Source organism: Papio anubis, chromosome 8 (assembly GCF_008728515.1).
Source record: "Papio anubis isolate 15944 chromosome 8, Panubis1.0, whole genome shotgun sequence".
NCBI classification, from domain to species: Eukaryota; Metazoa; Chordata; class Mammalia; order Primates; family Cercopithecidae; genus Papio; species Papio anubis.
The window spans coordinates 37,297,443-37,317,780 of record NC_044983.1 but is presented as its reverse complement, the minus strand read 5'-3'; the positions used below and the strand labels follow the sequence as shown (position 1 = coordinate 37,317,780).

General features: G+C 43.6%; 1 protein-coding gene across 4 annotated transcripts in view; it reads right to left on the bottom strand.

The window, feature by feature from the left end:
• Positions 1-12: 12 nt before the first annotated feature.
• Positions 13-20,338, bottom strand: part of PLEKHA2 (pleckstrin homology domain containing A2) — a 39,114-nt gene continuing 18,788 nt past the window's right edge. For all 4 annotated transcript variants that reach the window (XM_031669493.1, XM_031669490.1, XM_031669491.1 and 1 more), the window contains 3 exons: positions 16,599-16,662; positions 4,912-4,989; positions 13-4,163 (listed from right to left, as the gene is read on the bottom strand). In XM_031669493.1, the coding sequence (XP_031525353.1) occupies positions 3,801-4,163; positions 4,912-4,989; positions 16,599-16,662 (505 nt within the window). In that variant the 3' untranslated portion in view covers positions 13-3,800. The remainder of the gene's footprint in view (positions 4,164-4,911; positions 4,990-16,598; positions 16,663-20,338) is intronic.

The window sequence follows — 20,338 nt, the reverse complement described above, 5'->3', positions numbered from 1 at the left end:
CACATGGCCATATTTCAGTATTTCACATGGTTTTATTACAAAACAAGCCACAAAACAGTTTTAGAAAAGTTTTGCTACATACCAATTAGGAGATCACATAAAATGAGAAGCGTAACAGTTTCCATGCACTCAGCCTAGTGCTTACTGCCAGTGCATTTCACAGCTGAAACATCACTGCTTTAAAACACAGAATCATGCTACCCCTTCATAAGCAGAGGGGGAGGAGGTCAAACAGTATGTTTTTGCCAAACATTGCTTTATCTGAACTCTATCTAGTATGAAGGACTGGCTGCCACAGGCAATAACACAGAGAGGGAAAAGGAACAAAGGAAGAAAACGATGCTGGCAGACAAGATTTAACAAACCTGTCCACTTCCAACATGTCTAAAGTTTATAAACAAAGCTCACTTGGGGACACTCAATTTCCAAAATGCTGTGACCTCTACATATGTTATCTGATTTACACTGAAAACAAACCTACTAAATTCTACCCCTCAACTACTGAACCTGCTATTTATTCATGGGGTCCTTTTAGCCCATATAAGAGTATATTTATACTCAGAAATAGAAAAGAAAAAAACTTTTACTTCAAGTAGACTAAGAAGCTGGACCTTAAAACTACTTTCTTTCTCATGGGAGCTGAGTATTCAACTCAGAAATAGATGTATAACTCCAATATTCTGAGCTGACACCAATCTCCATAATGCATGGCTCAATACCTTTATGATGTCTCACTTAACACTAAAGGCCAAATTATTTTTATCAACCATCAGCTGACATTGAGTAAGCAAGTCTTTTGAAGCTTTCAAAAGTAATGGATGGTGGCCAGGTGTGGTGGCTCACACCTATAATCTGAGTTCTTTGGGAGGCTGTGAGGCAGGAGGATCACTTGAGCCCAGGAGGTCCAGGCTGCAGTGAGCCATGATCAGGCCACTGCACTCCAGCCTGGATGACAGAGTGAAACACTGTTTCTAAAAATAAAAATTAAAGAATAATGGATGGCATTATTCTGCCATAGGGAAGACCACCTGAAATACTGTTACACACAGTAGTCAAGACCACTGAAAACAGCACAACTCAGGCAAGGCTTTTATTCCGCAAAGAAAATGCAGTACATTTTTGAGTTCCTTTAACAAAAAACTCAGATTTACTCCAGAGCCTATGCGCTTAGTCACCAATCTATACTGCATCCCCACCCTATTTTTTCCATTTGGTTCAATTTTATACATTTAAAACTAACTGCTTTGGTCAAACACATACCATCTTTGGTTCACATTAAAATATTATGGTTTAAAATTGGCCAGAAGTTAAGAAATATCAACAAAATAGGAAGTTTGAAATACAATTTAGGAATGAGAATGGTTTCAGAGCTTGTTTCACTGAAGATAATCATTTATCTCATATTGAACTACATTAACAATGTTCTGGCCAGGTGCAGTGGCTCACACCCGTAATCCCAGCACTTTAGGAGGCCGAGGCAGGAGGATCACTTGAGCCCAGGAGTTTGAGACCAGCCTGGGCAACACAGCCAAGCCCTGTACATATAAAAAAATTAAAAATTAGCCAGGCGTGGTAGCACAACCCTGTAGTCCTAGCTACTTGGGAAGCTAACATGGGAGGATTGCTGAAGCCCAGGGGTTCAAAGTTATGATGAACTATGATCACACCACTGCACTCTAGCCTGGGTAAGAGAGTGAGACCCTGTCTTTTAAAAATTAAAAACAAGCAATGCCCTAACGTGGAATTCCCAAGTGTCTGCCAATTGACAAGAAGATTTCCATTTGACAATCTTAGTGTCCTCGTTTCCCTTTATCAGGATAATACCATATGGATTCTAAATATGTTTAAGGTAACACATTCTCGAGAGATCTTGCTGAATAAGAAATCAGCTTATTATAATGGCCAATTAATTTAGCAATAGTAATCTATCAGATAATTGATTTAAAAGAAAAGAAAGACAGAGATAAATGGATAGATTTTCACAATGTAAACACCAAAAGAGGACATCTTTTCCGTGAGTCAGGGAATATTTAAAGAGATCTCACAAGTTCCCATTTTCATTAGATCCACATCACATATTTTGTGCTTTCTTTGAATAGCCAAAGAATTTTCTTCGGGAACATATGAGAGTAAAACCAGAGCTAAGGAGCTATAAGAATTTGGAATGGCTTCTTGAAATCATGCTGCTCCAAGTATGTCGTAATCACTCATAAATAACTCCCAAACCAAGAATTTCTGAGGGCAAAAGCACACCAGCGTGTACAGGAAAGGCAGAGGAAGGGATGGAAGGGAGAGAAAGAGGGAACAGTGTGGATTTCCTGTTTTATACCAGGACAACTAGGCCAAACTCAGTTTAAATGAATAGCTCCAAAGCAGTGCAATCAGAAAAAGTTCTCAGTGTGACACAGACTTCAGGGAAACAACATGTCCTGAAAGAAACATGATTCCCCTCAAGCCACTAAGGATTTTCTCATCAAGTGTTTTCACCTCTGCATTAGATTTGGACACACGAAGAGGAGAGCATTTACTCAGGTAAAAATAGTTCTCTTAGTCTCTTCCTCTAGTCACTAATTTTTAACTTAAAAATACAATTGACTGATCTAGCTGATAAAAGTTACCGACAGAAATAAGCTAAGTTCGCTCTTCCTTTGAATGCTGGCAGCAATTCACCATATAAATTGGATGGAAGAATTCTCCCAGGGACACTGGAAATAGTATCTTTTTGTCAAATGGAAGGAGGTAAGCCCTAAAATTTGGGTGGGACACTCAATTTTCTTTTATTTTTTGAGATGGAGTTTCACTCTTGTTGCCGAGGCTGGAATGCAATAGCGTAATATTGGCTTACTGCAACCTCCACCTCCCAGGTTCAAGTGAATCTCCTGCCTCAGCCTCCTGAATAGGTGGGATTACAGGCCTGTACCACCATGCCTGGCTAATTTTGCATATTTTTTAGTAGAGGCAAGGTTTCAGCATGTTGACCAGGCTGATCTCAAACTCCTGACCTCAGGTGATCCACCTACCTCAGCCTCCCAAAAGTGCTGGGATTACAGGCGTGACCCACCACGCCCACCCAACAATCAATTTTCTAGGCTCTTTTATCTGAGGAATCTCTGGCCAGCAACTCATAACCTCTAAATCAATGTTTCTATGCCAAGCTTCTTTCATTAAAAATCTCTCTCTCTCTCTCTAGATTCTTTTTGTATCTCTTCATGTTAAGTACATGGAAACTCATCCTATTACAGGGTCTGATCATGCAAGCACACAAGGCTTCATTCAAAGGGCAACAGCAAGAAGAAAGAGAAAGCAAGTTTGCAAGGGTACAAAACACACAGCGCTTAAGATTAGACTAACGCCGGCCCATTCCAAAAGAGCTGCGAGGCACCTGGACTGAAAACAAAATGAAAAAACTAAAACAAGGACAAGGAAATAAAACTTGGTCAGTGGTGAAACTGGACTTCCAGCCTCCTCTGGAGAGGAACTGCTAAAATAATCCCTCTCCAGGAAGACCTCGGAATAGTTAGAATAGAATAGGTAGCTTCCTCTCCACGGAGTATGCCTACAGGTCTAACCTAGTGACTTCCCCAAATTAAATACACTGCACTGATATCACGCACACACACACACACACACATATACACACACACACAGTCAGCTGGATGGGCCCCTCCCTCCCAAAGAACATCCACAGGAATATGAGTGACATAAAGGCCTCTGACTACCCTCCAATAAGGTAGAGAAACTGAGTCACAGTCTCCTTCTCTCAAGTCTTCCCTCCCTCCCTCCCACGGCACTGTGCTCCATCACACATCAGAGGTCCGTATGTTTTCATCATCAAGGTTGAACATAAATGGCTTCTCCTTGGGGTGCTGGGGCTCCGATCTGTGCCTTATCCTGGAGCTGGGCAGCACCCCAGCAGTGCTGCCCTCCCCAGGACGAGGCGTGAACAAAGAGTCCTCTGAAGCCTCTCCAGCTGGAAGCAGCTTCTCCCCAGTCTGGGGCACAGGTGTCCAGGGCTGCCAGGAGGAGGCTACAGAGGGGGCTTTGCAGAGGGCTTTCTTTTCCTCCAATGGTGGCCGCCCCCTGCACAGGATAGAGTTGGGCCCACTTGAAAGGCTGGAAATTCCAGGTCGGGTCAAAGAAATGGATCTAGAAAAGGAGGTTTCCTATAAAATTAAAAGGAAGAAAAAGACACAACAAAGTTAGGGCTTTTCAGACAATGTTTATCACAGAGTCCCAGGAAGAGTACCCAACCAGGATCACCACCTCGTAGGTCCAGGGACGCTTGCCTACAAAAATGAAAAACGGTCAACGGGATTCACTCCAGATATGTCAAGGTCAGCCTGGCAGTGAGACTTGCAGGACATATCAGAAATTCTATTTCTCGGCCGGGTGCGGTGGCTCATGCCTGAAATCCCAGCACTTTGGGAGCCTGAGGCGGACGGATCACCTGAGGTCAGGAGTTTGAGACCAGCCTGGCCAACATGGTGAAACCCCATTTCTACTAAAAACACAAAAAAATTAGCCAGGCGTGGTGGCATGCACCTGTAATCCCAGCTACTTGGGAGGCTGAGGCAGGAGAATTGCTTGAACCCGGGAGGCAGAGGTTGCAGTAAGCTGAGATCATGCCACTGCACTCCAGTCTGGGCGACAGAGTGAGACTCCGTCTCAAAAAAAAAAAAAAAAAAAATCCATTTCTCTATCCAACCCTACCTCATCTCCTCCCACAACCAAAAAGAGAAAAATAAAAATGTGTACCCAAATTAGTAGAATGAGAAAAACAAGCAAGAGAGCCTGAGGCTTCAGCTGCATCTCGGGACAGGGATGCTTGCCTACATCACCAAATAAAACATGCCTGTCCGAGAGGAGTTCATCTCTGAGTTGACACTGTGCAACAGAAAGGAACTGACTTACTCTGGGGTGGCACTTGAGGGCCTGGACAGCTGCCCCAATCTCCTTAATCCAGCTGTGCATGTCTTCTGGACTGTCCGCCTGCAAAACATCCATGGCTCTTACCAAGAAATTTTGGACACTATGATTTCAGCTTCCAAGTCTCTGACTCAATATTAAGTTTATAAAATTACACCATTAGGGGTGGAAAGCATCTCAGAAATCATCTAGTCCAGTAGCTTTCACACTTTTAAGGACATGTTTTCCCTGTAATATCTTATTTGACACCCAATAAATAAAACCGCTCAAAGTGGAGCTGCTTTGAAATGGGGTACAGGCTGTGGAGAAGGGGAAAGTTTAAGACCCCATTCCCCTGCTAAAGTCCGTCACTCCCTCCGGAAAACAAATGATCCAGTCTAGCCTCCTAGTTTTACAAAAAAGGAAAATGAGGCCCAGAAAGCCAAAGCCCAAGGTTTATGGCTGATAGAGAGTCGAGTTCTCCTCACTCTCAACATAGCTGCCTTTCTACTCTAACTATCGGAACAGAATAATCCCACTTTCAATTCCAGCCCTATTAAAGCCAAATCCTACTGTAAATCCTCCAAGATATGTATTGCCTTCAGAAATGGGGCTTTTCGCAGAATATAAGCTACTGGGTCTGTTTTGAAATTTACAAGGAACTCAAACAACTCAACAACAACAACAAAACCCTAAATCATCCCATTAAGAAGTGGAGGCCAAGCGCGGTGGCTCATGCCTGTAATCCCAGCACTTGGGAGGCCGAGGAGGGCAGACTACCTGAGCTTAGGAGTTCGCAATCAGCCTGGGCGACACAGTGAAACTCCGTCTCTAATAAATGACAAAAAATTAGCCAGGAGTGGTGGCGTGCGCCTATAGTCCCAGCTATTCAGGAGGCTGAGGCAGGAGAATTGCTTGAATGTGGGAGGCGGAGGTTGCAGTGAGCTGAGATCATGCCACTGCACTCCAGTCTGGGCGACAGAGCAAGACTCCGTCTCAAAAAAAAAAAGTGAGCAAAGGACATGAATAGTTTTCAAAACAAGACATACAAGTGGCCAAAAAGCATCTGAAAAAATGTTCAATATCCCTAATCATTGGAGAAATGCAAATTAAAATCATGATGAGATATCATCTCATACCAGTCAGAATAGCTATTATTAAGACAAAAAATAGATTCTGGCAAGGATGTGGGGAAAAGGACCCCTTATACACTGCTGATAGGCATGTAAATTAGTGCAACCTTTATGGAAAGGAGTAGAGAGATTTCTCAAAGAACTAAAAATAGAACTACCATTCAGTTCGGCAATCCCACTAGTGGGTGCCTCTCCAAAGGAAAAGAAATCATTATATCTTCACATGTATGTGTGTATATATTTTAGCCCCCAAGCCTAAAATAAAACTTTAAATTTTTTTAAGAAAATCATTATATCAAAAAGATACCTGCACCCGTATGTTTATTGCAGCACTATTCACAATAGCAAGGTCATGGACCCAACCTAAATGTCCATCAACAGAGGACTGGATAAAGAAAATGTGGTGTACATATGTATAATGGAATACTACTCATCTATAAAAATGAATGAAATCATGTCTTTTGCAGAAATATGGATGAAACTATTATCTTAAGTGAAACAACTCAGACACAGAAGGTCAAATACCACCTATTCTCACTTATAACTGGGAGCTAAATAATGTGAACACATGGACATAGAGTGTGAAGTAATTGTCACTGCAGACATGGAAGGGTGGGAGGGTGGGAGGTGGGTGAGGGATGAGAAATTACTTGATGGGTACAATGCACAATACTCAGCTGATGGTTACAGTGAAAGTCCAGACTTCACCAATAGGCAATATATTCACGTAACAAAACCGCACTTGTACCCCTTAAATTTATACAAAAAAAAGAGTTGTGACTTTGCTATTGTGAATAAAACTTTAAAAAAATTTTAAAGAATCGTAGGACTTGGAGCACCAAGCTTTACAATATGTGAAGGATGAAGCCGTTAAACTTAAGTATTTCCTCCCAGAAACAACCTGTAAACCCCAGAAGGGGGCAGCAGCGGCTCTATGAAAAAAGGGAGGAAACTCCAGCGGCCTCGCTACTGCAGGTGGAGCCTGTCCGTGCCCTCCAGCTTTACAGGGGTTGAGTTCAAGTGAACAGAGCAAACGCTGGCTGAGGACCCCACCCCGTGTTACGCGCTGCATCAGGTGCCAGACACAGAGATGCGACCAGGTGGAATCTCCAGAAATATGCCTGTTAGCCTTCCTCTGTCTTCAGCATCATCCCCTAACAGTCCCACCAAAATACACACTCGTGCATTGGTGTGCATGTGCAGATGTCTGTGCCACCACCACACAATAGCCCCCAAAGGTCTCCACATCCCCCTTCATCCTCCCCATCCCCAAAGTGACTCCTTCTCTTTGCATTCTATCAGGAAAAACATGACCAGTAAAACAAAAATTCTCAAACCTGCATCCCTACACCGTCCTGTCATCCCAAAACAAACCCTCCTTTGTTAGATGTGTGCAGGAGACACCTACAAGGGAAACCGTTCATGTCCTGGTGCACGAGGGCAAAAAGGGTATAGTGACATGAGGGCAAAAAGGGTATAGTGACAAGTGCCCAAAGCGAACACCTCTCCAACGTGTGCTCTACCTGCAAACTTACTAGCACTCCCTCCCCGCTTGACTTTTTCCAGTTACTTGACAATCTGGTGGTTTCCCAAGAAAAAGACAAACCCATCCTTGGTCCAAAAAGATCACTAGGATAAGGACTCCAAGAAGCTTCCAGAAGGTTCATTACAAATATCAGGGCTGGCCTGTTCCACAAGCTTAATTATTGAGGGAATTAAATGACCTCAATTAGGAAAAGCTGTTGAAATAGGGCCGGACACATAGAATGGGCTCTGTAAGTAGCAGATATTATTGTTGCTTTCATTGTTATTATATGAGAGAAACAAATGAAGCCTTAAAAACCACCATTTACAGATAAGCGCATTGCCCTCTCCATAAGATCTTTTCTCGGTTTCCTCATCCTCAAACTGCAGATAATTCCTACCTCAAAGATCAAATCATCAAGATCAAATAAGATCATGTATTTGGAGGTGAAAAAAAGGTTATTTTGAATTTGAATGAGATGGACGTGATCGTCCATTAGGAGAAAAGCATTTATTAGAGATTTTCCTCCTAGAGAAACAAAAGATGATTTGGTAGGAGGCCTATGAACTGAGGGAGAAACAGTCTCCTGTGTCACATAGGAGATCTGACATTTTCATTAAACAGTCAGGAACATCCCCAGGATGACAATCTGATAATCAGTTTCCAGGAGTGTTAAGCTATCTCCATGATCTTTCCAGCAGTCTAGTGAAATGCTCCCCACCATGTCAAATGCTGCCCCCACAGGCCACAGGCCACCTGCCTGACTGCACTTTGAAGTACTGCCTCCCCACAAACTCCTTCTCCAGGAACTGTCACACAGCAAGCCCGGGTGTCTTCACCCAGCCTCTGCTTAGCAAGAAATCACAGAATCACAGAAAACTAGGAATATCTTGATTTAGATGGGCCCTCAAGTGCAAGAATCAAAACACCAACTATTATTCTTGGGTGACTACCTAACACAATTTGTTATTTTTTTCCCTGTTTTCCTTTTTGCAAGTAATAAGGACTCATTAAAGACAACATAGAAAATAAATGTACAAAAATAAAAAACTGAAATCGGCTGGATCCTGTGGTTCAAGCCTGTAATCCCACAACTTTAGAAGGCTAACGTTTAGAATGTGGGAAGATGGCTTAAGTCCAGGGGTTCGAGACCAGCATGGGCAACAGAGCAAGACCTCTTCTCCCTAAACTTTGCAAAAAAAAAAAGGAAATAAGAAAAAAATTAAAATCGCTTTAAAACCTCACAAAATTCTAAAATAACAACTGAGAGCAAATCCAGTCTTTTTGCTATTCATTTTTCTTTGTTTTCCAAAATACAAAGATACATTATATCTTGATTTTTTTTTCCAGTTAATAATAGAAGGATTTTTCCATGTTATCAGGCGTCTTTGTAAACATTTTCAGGGGATCCAAGTAGATATACTACGGTTCACTCACCTAGTCCTCTAAAACAGTGGTCCTCAACCTTTTCAGTATAGGGATCGGTTTTGTGAAAGACAATTTTTCCATGAATGGGGAGGGGGATGACGGGTGGTTTCAGGATGAAACTGTTCCACCTCAGATCATCAGGCATTATATTCTCATAGGAAGTGCACAACCTAGATCCCTCACATGCACAATTCACAAGAGGGTTCACAGTCCTATGAGAATTTAATGCTCCTGCTGATCCGACAGGAGGCGGAACTCAGGCGATAATGTTTGCTCTCCTACTGCTCACCTCCTGCTGTGCGGTCGGGTTCCTAACAAGCCATGGACCAGTACCAGTCCACAGCCCAGGGGTTGGGGATCCCTGCTCTAAAATATATTTTGAATATTCCCTATTCTCCTCTTATATAAATAATGCTGCTACTCACATCTTTGGGGATAAAGCTTTTTCCATATTTAGGAATATTTAGGAATCCTCAGCTCCCAAGGCAATTACTAAATTAAAGAATTCACACCCTTTTAAATCTCTTGTTACATCTGGCCAGAGGGATTTCTGGCCAATAATATATATTTCATTTGCCAACATTTTTGTTACATGCCCCCTTGCTAGAATTAAATATTATAATTTTTTAAATCTTTGCTAATATGATAGGTAAAATAATTAAATCTCTTTCTTAAAACATTTAGTAATTAGTGAAGATGGAAATTGTTTACTAGTTATATTTCTTCCCTAATTCTCTAATTCCTTCTTAAGAACATTTTTTGGTCAGATAACCTACATAGTAACTCAGCCATGAAGATAAACGCTACCCCCTAATAAATGATATTTTAAAATACTGCTCAAAAAGAAAATCAGATATTGCAATTAATTCCATATGAGAAGAAACAATATTATTTTATTGAGATAATTACAACCTTTTTTTTTATTTTTTAATTTTTTTTGGAGCAGCGTATCCTGGCCTCAAGCCATCCTTCTGCCTCAGCCTCCCAAAGTGCTGGGATTACAGGCATGAGCCGCCAGGCCTGGCCTATAAATCTCTCCTAGTAGTTTCAAGAACTGGGATTCATGAGAAACAAAAACTCAACAAAACTTCAAAATTGTATGCAAAAATTATGGTTATGTACATATCTATTTTTATGGAAAGCCTGTGCTTAGCTTTCATCAAAATCTTAAAACCACATCACAAAGTAGCTTCATGAACCAGAGGTTTAAAAAAAAAAAAAATCATAGCTGAAGTCTACACACCCATGATGAATTACCATGAGACTAAAAACATGCTTTAAACTCAGTAAAACAAAAAAGGAAGCACCAAGGTCATAGCTTCATCTCTTCCTGGTATGCTTATGTGTGTGCACCTGTTTCTGGAGCTTGGTTCAAAAGAAAAAGTAGGGTTTCTGTCCTTGAAGGCAGTTTTTGAGATGAGTGGGACAGAGGGTATTAAAATGAGTCGTTGCAGCCTGTAGTTTTATTGCAGTTCAGTGAGATTCTATTGACCATCTAACATAAACCCAGCACTATAATAGATACAATGGTTTGAAGCAATGAATTCTAGAGGCCATAAAGGCTTCCATATCTACCTCTGGTTACTGCCATTGCTGCTATCCAAAATTTTTAGGCAACTCCTCCTTCATTCTATTCTCCACCTCTGCAGCCCTCCTTTCCCAAGAATTAATCCTATCTCTGACACAGCCCTGCCGCATATGGTTGTGTAGATTGCACACTACATAGTTCTAGGTGACATCATTCACCCCGTAGTCTAAATTAAACAGTAGTATCCAAAGAGCTCTAATGCAACACTCTGCAACTCACTTGAGTCCACATATTGCTACCCTTGTCCTGACATAGCACCCTAGTTCCAACAATGGGGCTTATGCCAAGCTAAGCCCAGTTTGCACCACATTTCTCATTTTGAATAATTAATTTCCCTTTTGATAAACTGCCTACTTCCCTTGACCTTCTATGAATGGGAAATGGGGAAATGGTGACCTCTGCTTGCCTAGTATCTCAAGAATTGAAATGTGATTTTGAACTTTTGCCCAGAACTGAGAACTGTTTACCTGCTGACAAGCTTGCTGAAATCACTGGCCTTTCTACCTGCTTAGACACCTGGTTACTTCCAGATCTTGGATTTTTGGTCACCATGATCCATTTGCCAAGACATCCAGTTACCCCAAGTTGGTCTTTCCCAATAGAGTCAGACTTTCCTGGTTGTCTGTGATCACACCCTCTACATCATGGGTTCTGAATCAGGCTGCTCTTATTTTTGTCTTTTCTTTTGGTTTACTTTTGTTTGTTTTTAGAGACGGGGGTCTCACTGGGTTGCCCAGGCTGGTGTCGAACTCCTGGGATCTAACAATCCTTCCATTTTAGCCTCCCAAAGTGCTGGGATTAGAGGTGTGAGCCACTGCTCCAGGCCTGGACCAGGCTGCTCGTAAACAACCCAAGTTGGCAAGTCTTGCTCCAGCACCTGGTGCTTCCTAGTTGGTTCCATAATTCACTGGATTTATTATGATCTTGCACAAATAATTTACCTTCAAAGCCTTCATTTTCCTGTGTGTAAACTGGAGATAATTTCAGAGACGGCTGAGATTTAAGTGATAAAATTATACTACTTATAGTACTTATACTACTACAGTACTTATACTACAAAGTGATAAACTTTAACTTATACTACCCGTAAGTTGCTTAGCACTATGCCTGGGACATCTAGGTGTCCAAAAAATGGTAGCTTTTTGTTAACAGACAAGACTACTACAGTGTGAGAAGTCACAGGGTACAAATTATACATAAATGTGACATCTGAGTTAAACAGCTAAACGACCAATACCTAAGTGGTTAGAATCTAACCCAAGTCTTTCTCTTCTGCCTAGGGAGTCTTCTCCACCACGATCTGCCTGCTCTTTGGTCTAGCTCTCTTAGGTACTCAAGATGAACGGTTCTTTCTGGCAGATTTACTGAGCATAACCTTGGGGAGCAGGTCAGAAGGCCACTTTGGCACGGTGGGTAAAGCTGCCAGCACCTTAGGACCAAAGTCTACCAGTAGTCATGTTCTTTCACCTGTTGTGTGAAACACAATTTTTATTTATTTATTTATTTATTTATTTATTTATTTATTGAGACAGAGTCTCACTCTGTTTCCCAGGCTGGAGTGCAGTGGTGTGATCTCGGCTCACTGAAACCTCCGCCTCCTGGGTTCCAGCGATTCTCCTGCCTCAGCCTACCGAGCAGCTGGGATTACAGGTGTGCACCACCACACCCAGCTAATTTTTGTATTTTTAGTAGAGACAGGGTTTCACTATGTTGGCCAGGCTGATTTCAAACTCCTAACCTCGGGTGATCTGCCCGCGTTGGCCTCCCGAAGTCCCAGGATTACAGGGCGTGAGCCACTGTGCCTGGCCTAAAACACAATTCTTACTTAGAACAAATGACTGACATACAAATTGTCAGTTAAACTTATTCAGAGTTAGGTATTTGGTAGATTTTTATCCCCAAAATGAGTAAGTTTTGAGCTTTCAAAGCAAAAACTAGAATTTCAAAAAACTTCCAGCTACCTCCATGAGCTTAATAGTTTTCTGCACTCAAAGACTGTTAATGGTATTAGTGGTGATACCTTAATGATGTGATTTTGGATAGTACATAATAAAATGTGTCAACATTTTGAATATCTGCATACTTCAGTGAGACCATTACTTTCCAAATGACCACTACATGCTGCTAAAAACCATGCATGGATAAAAAGTATCTATTCAAAGTGCAAAACTGACCAATGGATTTTAATGTAAGAGTATAAAAATTTCTTGATATGGCTTCAGATTCTACATTGCACCTAAACATTAAGAAATTAACATTTGCCAAGTTTTGGTATAGAATCAAAGAATATCCACAATTATCTTAAAAGGCTATTAAAATATTCCTTTTTTTCCAAATACACATCTGTGTGAGGCCAGATTTTCTCCATATTCTGCAATCAAAACAACATATGGCCACAGATAGAATGCAGAAGCAGATAGGAGAATCCTGTTGTCTTCTATTATGCCAGCCATTAAAGATAGATGTGCAAAACTGTAAAAACAATACTATTCTTGCTATTTTTTAGAAATACATTTTTTCACGAAATCCGTTTTGCGAACTTATAATGAGTTTACGATTGCCTTTTTTTTTTTTTTTTTTTGAGACAGGGTCTTTGAAAGGTCTTGATCTGTCACCCAGGCCAGAGTGCAGTGGTGAGATCATAGCTCACTGCACCCTCAAACTCCGGTGCTCAAATGATCCTCCTGCCTCAGCCTCCCGTGTAGCTGGGACTACAGGTGCATCCCATGGTGCCCAGTTTTATAGATGCTATTTTTAATGAATTGATAAATATTTTAAATGATTTTTAATCTATAATCTTCTCTTCCCATTGTTTTTGAGTTAGGTGCTGTGAACAGATTTGTCCTCCCTCTCGTTTATTTATTCTGTGTCACACTAGTGTTCTCTTATCCCAGAAATGTGGGAAGTGGAAGGCAATGGAAGATGGGGTGATTAGAATCTTCTGGTAACTGTGCGTACACTCATGTAGACTATCTTTGAAACATTTTTTGGTTGGGTTTCGTGTTTCCCAAATTGCTGTCTTCAGTCCAAAGCTCTCTCCTGAACTCAACCAGCACAATCATTCACTTAACAAATATTTATTTAGTGTCAGCAACATGCCAAGCAATGTGGATCCACAATGGTCTCCATAACACGTCTCCTTTGATGTCCAGCAGGCACTGTAAACTCTGAACCACCCATGCTAACCTTGTGTTTCCTCCCATGCTCCTGTCACAATGACTGGTGCCATGAGCCACCCTGAGGCTCAGGCCAAACATCCGGGCATTTTCCTCACCTGTCCTCTCTCCCTTCATCCAACCGACTCTCAAGTGCCAGAAAATATACCTTTTTAACATCTCTCAAATTTTCCACTTTTCTCCATCTACCCTCATTCAGGCTTCCTTTATCCCTCACTAAATTATTAATAAATGCCTTCAAACTGTTCTCTCTCATCCTATCTTAGCCTTTTTTCCTCTGTCCCCCACACTGCATAGGGCCAGGCAATCCTTGACAGTGTGTCATTAAAAGGGCTGGGGTTGAAGATCATCATCTCCGTTTCACAGATGAGGAAAAGAGGCTCTGGAAGTTAAATAACTTGCCCAAGCGATATTTTTTAATGGCAAGGCAGGTCAGATCACACCCTCTGTTTAACCTCTAAGGGCATTAATTTTTTTTTTTTTTTTTTTTTTTAAGACAGCGTCTCACTGTGTCGCCCAGGCTGGAGTGCAATGGTGTGATCTTGGCTCACTGCAACCTCTGCCTCCCAGGTTCAAGCGATTCTCTTGCCTCAGCCTCCCGAGTAGCTGGGAATATAGGCACCCGCCACCACGCCCAGCTAATTTTTGTATTTTTAATAGAGAAGAGGTTTCACCATGTTGGCCAGGATGGTCTTGATCTGTTGACCTCATGATCCACCCGCCTGGGCCTCCCAAAGTGCTGGGATTACAGGCGTGAGCCACCGCACCCAGCCTCTAAGGGCATTAATTCTAACGATAAAATACAAGCTCTTCAGTAAGGCATATGAGGGTCCTCTGTGCCTAACTGTCCAGCCTCCTTTTTGCCCTATGCTCCTTTTATTACCAGGCTTTAAAAAAATACCTGCTATTTCCTTTGCCTGGGCCACTTTTCCCCCCAACAGACTGAGCTTAGCTGTATCTTTCTTCAGGAACCCTCCCCTGACTGCCTAAGACTGAGTGAGGAGCCCTGCTTATGGTTCACGTTTCAGTCTAATGGCAGAAGAACTTATCACACCTTTTTTATTTTGTATTCCCCTACCTGCTTCAGGGAGGACCTGTAATACATTTCCATTACTGTCACATTCTGCATTTCCTGCTGGGGTCACTTGACCTCCTAAATTTTTTTCTCAATTTGCATACATTAGATCAACTCTTTGTGCTGTACAGTTCTTCATCACACGCCCACCATTACAGTGTCATACAGAATCGTTTCACTGTCTGCAAACTCCCTTGTGCTCCATCTCCCCCAACACTCCCTCCCCTGCACCATGCCACAGTTTAACTGCCTATGGACTTGACGAGCTCTCTCTCTCTCTCTCTCTCTTTCTCTCTCTCTCTCGAGTTCAGGATTTGTTCTGTTTAACCTGGTGTCCCCCGCCTGAGACAAAAATGCCCAGCCCTCTGAGGATGCTCTACAAATATCTGTTGAATGTCAGAACTACAAACTTGTGGTGCATCTACAAGTTAAACCTTGTCCCTGAGTGGCAGTGGTGCTAGTGAATTAGTCGCTCTGATGCCCATGGCAGCCCTTTCCACAGCTCCAGTTCGCTCCCAGGCCCCTACTCTGCTGTCTCCTCCTGGAAGGCATGTGCTTGTCCAAATGGATGTAGCTCCGAGAGGACTAAGTCACTCAAACACCTGCCGGGCTCGGGAGGAAGGAGTCATGACAGGAATTGCTGCCCAAGAAATGGGAAAGGGTACCAGCCCCTCGGGGAAGGGAGGCTGCGTAACAGGGAGCGACACTCGCAGCAGAGAAGAAAGGGCTGCGGGAGCTCGAAAAGCTTTAGTTGGGAAACCCCACCTAAAACCAACCTGCTTACTTGTCAGTGTTTTATTTCTGTTCTTTTTTTTTTTTTTTTTTTTTGAGACAGTCTCACTCTGTCACCCAGGCTGGAGTGCAGTGGTATGAACTCGGCTCACTGCAATCTCTGCCTCCCAGGTTCAAGCAATTCTCCTGCCTCAGCCTCCTGAGTATATGAGAACACAGATGCCACCACGTCCAGCTATTTTTTTTGTATTTTTAGTAAAGAAAGGGTTTCATCATGTTGACCAGGCTGGTCTCAAACTCCTGACCTCAAGTGATCCGCCCACCTCAGGCTCCCAAAGTGCTGGGATTCCAGGTGTTGAGTCACCACGCCTAGCCTTAAATGTCAGTTTTAATACTAAAAGCCCAGCATCACCATGAGGCTGTGAATCAAGGCACTCTCTGTGTACTGCTAGGCAGGCTGGGTTAGGACTTGGCCCTGAAAGTCTAGTTAGTCCCTGCTTGGAAATCTGCCTTTCTAGTTCCTATGACTTTAGAAGGAGTTGGGAGAACTCCAGAGCTGTGGGTGGAGGGGAGAAGCTCCTGATAAGTGAACCATCAGAGCCTGAACAATGGCTTCCTCTGTGCAGCTGGCTCTGCACCTGGTGCCTGCACAGGGCCCTCTGTGCTTTTGTCCTTCCGCACACAGTGATGTCCACACACAGACGAGACTTATAAATACCCTCCAAAGGAGAAGTGAAATCACTGACCAGTTCTCCTTTTCTCTGCTTAGCTGGAGCCCAGCAGCTGAGAGCAACTGGTACACACTCACATTCCTCAGTAGAGCGGCGCAACCCGCTTTCATTATTTTATGGTTGGGAAGTTTTTGGCAAACATCCTGTTTAGGATGAAATGGGACTCAGACTGACTCTCAGGGGCTAAATTTACTGCCTAGAAACTTCAAGCAAATGAAAAGAGAAAGCAAAGGAAAAGACAGGGCCTATGAGTGCACCATTCACAGAAACGGAACGCTGGAGTCTTCTGGAAGGGAGCATTTTACCTGTACGTAGAAGGTCCTGGAGCTTGTTATTATTTCAAACAGGTTGTCCCTCATTAGGAGATCACTAGACAGAGAAAGAGAAAGAATGTTATGGCTTGCTGACATACACACAGAGGACTTGATATGTCCTGTTAAGACCCCAGTGCCCTCTACCATAAAAAAGGAAGATGGGTCGGGGGTGGTTCCAAGCCATTCTTCCTTCAGCTCCTGCCTTGAAAAACACTCCAGGGGGTGCCTCTAGCTTCATTTCCCAGAGGGTCTCAGGAGGCTTTGCCATCCAGATGGACCCTCCCCAGGCCCCTCTCCCACCAGCAGTTCTAACAAGCTCCTTTCCCTCCAAAACCTCCTGCCTAATATCCAACCCCCCCCACCACCATCTCCTACAGTTTCCTTCTTTCCTGCCTCCCTCCTTCCCTCTAAGGTGTATGAGGTGCTTTGTGGGAAGCACCGTTTCGGGTGCTTTTTTTGCAGATTATTTCATCTAATCTCCACAACAGCCCTGGGGGACACTTAAGACTTCCCCCATTTTACAGATAAGGAAACCCAGACCCACACTCAGAGTCCGAGCTTAAATGACTCCTCCAAGTTACCAGAGATTTGGAACCCAGGTCTGACTCCAGAGTCTCTGCTTTATTTATTTATTTATTCATTTGAGACAGAGTCTTGCTCTGTTGCCCAGGCTGGAGTACAGTGGTGCAATCATGGCTCACTGGGACTACAGGCACGTGCCACCACTCCTGGCTAATTTTTGTGTTTGTCATAGAGACATGGTGTTTCCATGTTGCTCAGGCTGGTCTTGAACTCCTGAGTTCAAGCAATCTGCCTGCCCCAGCTTCCCAAAGTCCTGGGATCACAGGCATGAGCCACCGAACCCGGTGAGCTTGTGCTTTTAATTACTCCACTGCCATTGGCCTCTCCTAAGGAAGCCAACTCTCCACTCCCTATACTGTCTCCTCCATCCACACTGCAGCCCCATCAACTTCACTCAGCTCCTGCTCCTTGCCTCACTGTGTGGGGCCCAGGAGACAAAGAGCTAAGGAGGAGGAAAGCAAGGGGAGAGGAGATGACTTCAGAGCACTCCTTCAGGGGACACTGCTGGGGGTGGGTTTTGGAAAAGAAATCCTGACTTCTGCAAGGAAGAGGGCAGGGAGTAGCTGATGCTCAGTGACAAACCTCAAAGCAGCCCAAGTTATTTCCCATTGTTAAATGCCTGCCACGTATGTCCCCAGCCACTGTGGGGAGTACATAAGGAGTAAAAGATCTAATTCCTACCCAATGAAAGAACATAAGGGCCAGGTGTGGTGGCTTACGCCTGTAATCCCAGCATTTGGGAGGCCAATGTGGGCAAATCACTTGAGCTCTAGGCCAGCCTGGGCAACACGGTGAACCTTGTCTCTACAAAAAAAATACAAAACTGAGTTGGGTGTGGTGGCACACATCTATAGTCCCAACTACTTAGGAGGCTGAGGTGAGGAGGATCACCAGAGCCTGGGAGGCAGAGGCTGCAGTGAACTGAGATTGCACCACTGCACTCCAGCCTGGGGGACAGAGCAAGACTTTATCTCAAAAAAAAAAAAAAAAAAAAAAAGAACATAAGGAAGCAAAACTGTAGCATCAGATGCTAGATTGTGTGTTACATGCCAAGATTTGGAAAGGACTGATCACAGGTGGGGTCGGCTTCATGAATGAGAAAGCCTGCAAGAAAATGGCAGGGGTTCGGCCAGTGCCACAGGTACCTGGGCAAAGGAGTGCATGAGACCAGAGAGCCATGAGCAAGAACAACAGGACAGGGGCCAGACAGACCTTGAGTGAATCCTGACTACATGTAGGGAAGAGATGTTTGAAAATGTTGTAAAAACCTTGGGGAGCCTTTGTGACCCCAAGTATAAAACCGAGATAAATGAGAGGACCCCCTTGATCAGGCTGGTCACTACAAAGACCAGTTAGTTATAAAGTACAGAAGGCATCCAGCATAACGTGTGTCACAGAATAGTCACTTGAAGCACATTTCAAGTTTCTGAATAAAAAATGCTTCTTTCTGGCTAAAATGTCTTAACCTTTCAAATTCTACTCATGCATAGCCAGTAAAGTCACATAAACAACTACTGAGGAGGTGAAAGAAAAGCAGGTGGGAAATCCCCACTCCTTTCACATCTACTTCTCAGGGTGGGAAGGGAGGGAGGGGGCGAGGGATAAAAAGACTATGCATTGGGCACCAGGGACACTGCTGTGGACGGGTGCACCACAATCTCAGAAATCACCACTGAAGAACTTTTCCATGCAACCAAACACCACCTGTTCCCCAAAAACTCCTGAAATTTTAAAAAATTTAAAATATGTGTGTGTATGTGTATGTATATATGTGTGTGTGTGTGTATTTTTTTTTTTTTTTTGAGATAGAGTTTCACTCTTGTTGCCCGGGCTGGAGTGCAATGGTACAATCTCGGCTCACTGCAACCTCTGCCTCTCAGGTTCAAGCGATTCTCCTGCCTCAGCTTCCCGAGTAGCCGGGATGACAGGCATCCACCACCACAACTGGCTGGCTTTTTGTATTTTTAGTAGAGACGAGGTTTTGCTATGTTGGCCAGGCTTGTCTCAATCTCCTGGCCTCAGACGATCCACCCACCTGGGCCTCCCAAAGCGCTGGGATGGTGGCTGTGAGCCACCAGGCCTGGCCTAAAAAGATATATATATATATTTTTAAAACAGCACCAGGCTACATGGAGCCTTTCAACTCAATTCAATTCACCTGAACAAATATTCATTGATTATCAAGATGTCCTAAACCCCTGGACTGGGTTCCAGGGAAGCCAAGCAGTTTAACAGGCATGGAAGCTGCGAAGCCCCAAGGACCTCCTTCCCTGCTAGTCCCTGACTGCTTTAACTCAGTTTAGTGTGACTCTGGCAGAGTCAGAGAATTCAGGAAAGTTCAAGGCACTCTTAGGATTTAACCCTAAGTTTCTTATGGTTCTCTAAGCTTCCCCCGTGTGCCCAGGTGGTCTCACATCTGCAAGGGCCCTCCACGGTCAGGTACAATCAAGGATCTCATCATGCCCAATCTTTCCTCTGCCTACTTCTGGAGCCATACTTCTGGAATTTCCATGTAGAGCTACTTTCCTGAATTATAAATAGTCACTGGGAACCTCCCCAGTCTACTGTACTCTGCGACTGCCATTTGCAAGACTTAGGAGAATGCTTCTGTCTCTGCCTTCTTGGGTCACACAGCACGTTGTTTTCATGCAAGACTGTTTGTGCCTTCATGGGAGAAGAGTCGGCCTGCTGTGAACAGCTTTCCTGATGATATCTGAGGGTTCTGCTTGCACAAGCCGTGAGATGGAGGGACACAAACACCCAGTCTCTAAAGACTGCAGATTGGTGGCCAGAAAGAGGGTTTCTGGATGCCCCAATACCCTTGGGGTCTCTAAAGATTAGTTCTATAGGCATCTGTATTTGGCGTTGGACCTGGGAGATCCCTTGCCAAGTCCCAAACTCATCCTATGTAATGCGACACCTGGAAGGTAACTATTTCCTAGAGGACAGAGGAATCCCTTTAAAATACCTGTTCTTCTTTCCCAGTGGGAGTAACACAGAGATGCTATGAATCACCTGTGTTAATGGGACATCAGGGTCAAAAGGAGGAGAAAAGGCATAAGAAGGTCAGGGAAGAGGCACTGGTACAGTGATCTGACCAGAAGCACTGAGGTGAATGACCTAGAGGCCGGGTCTCTCCTCTGAGCCTG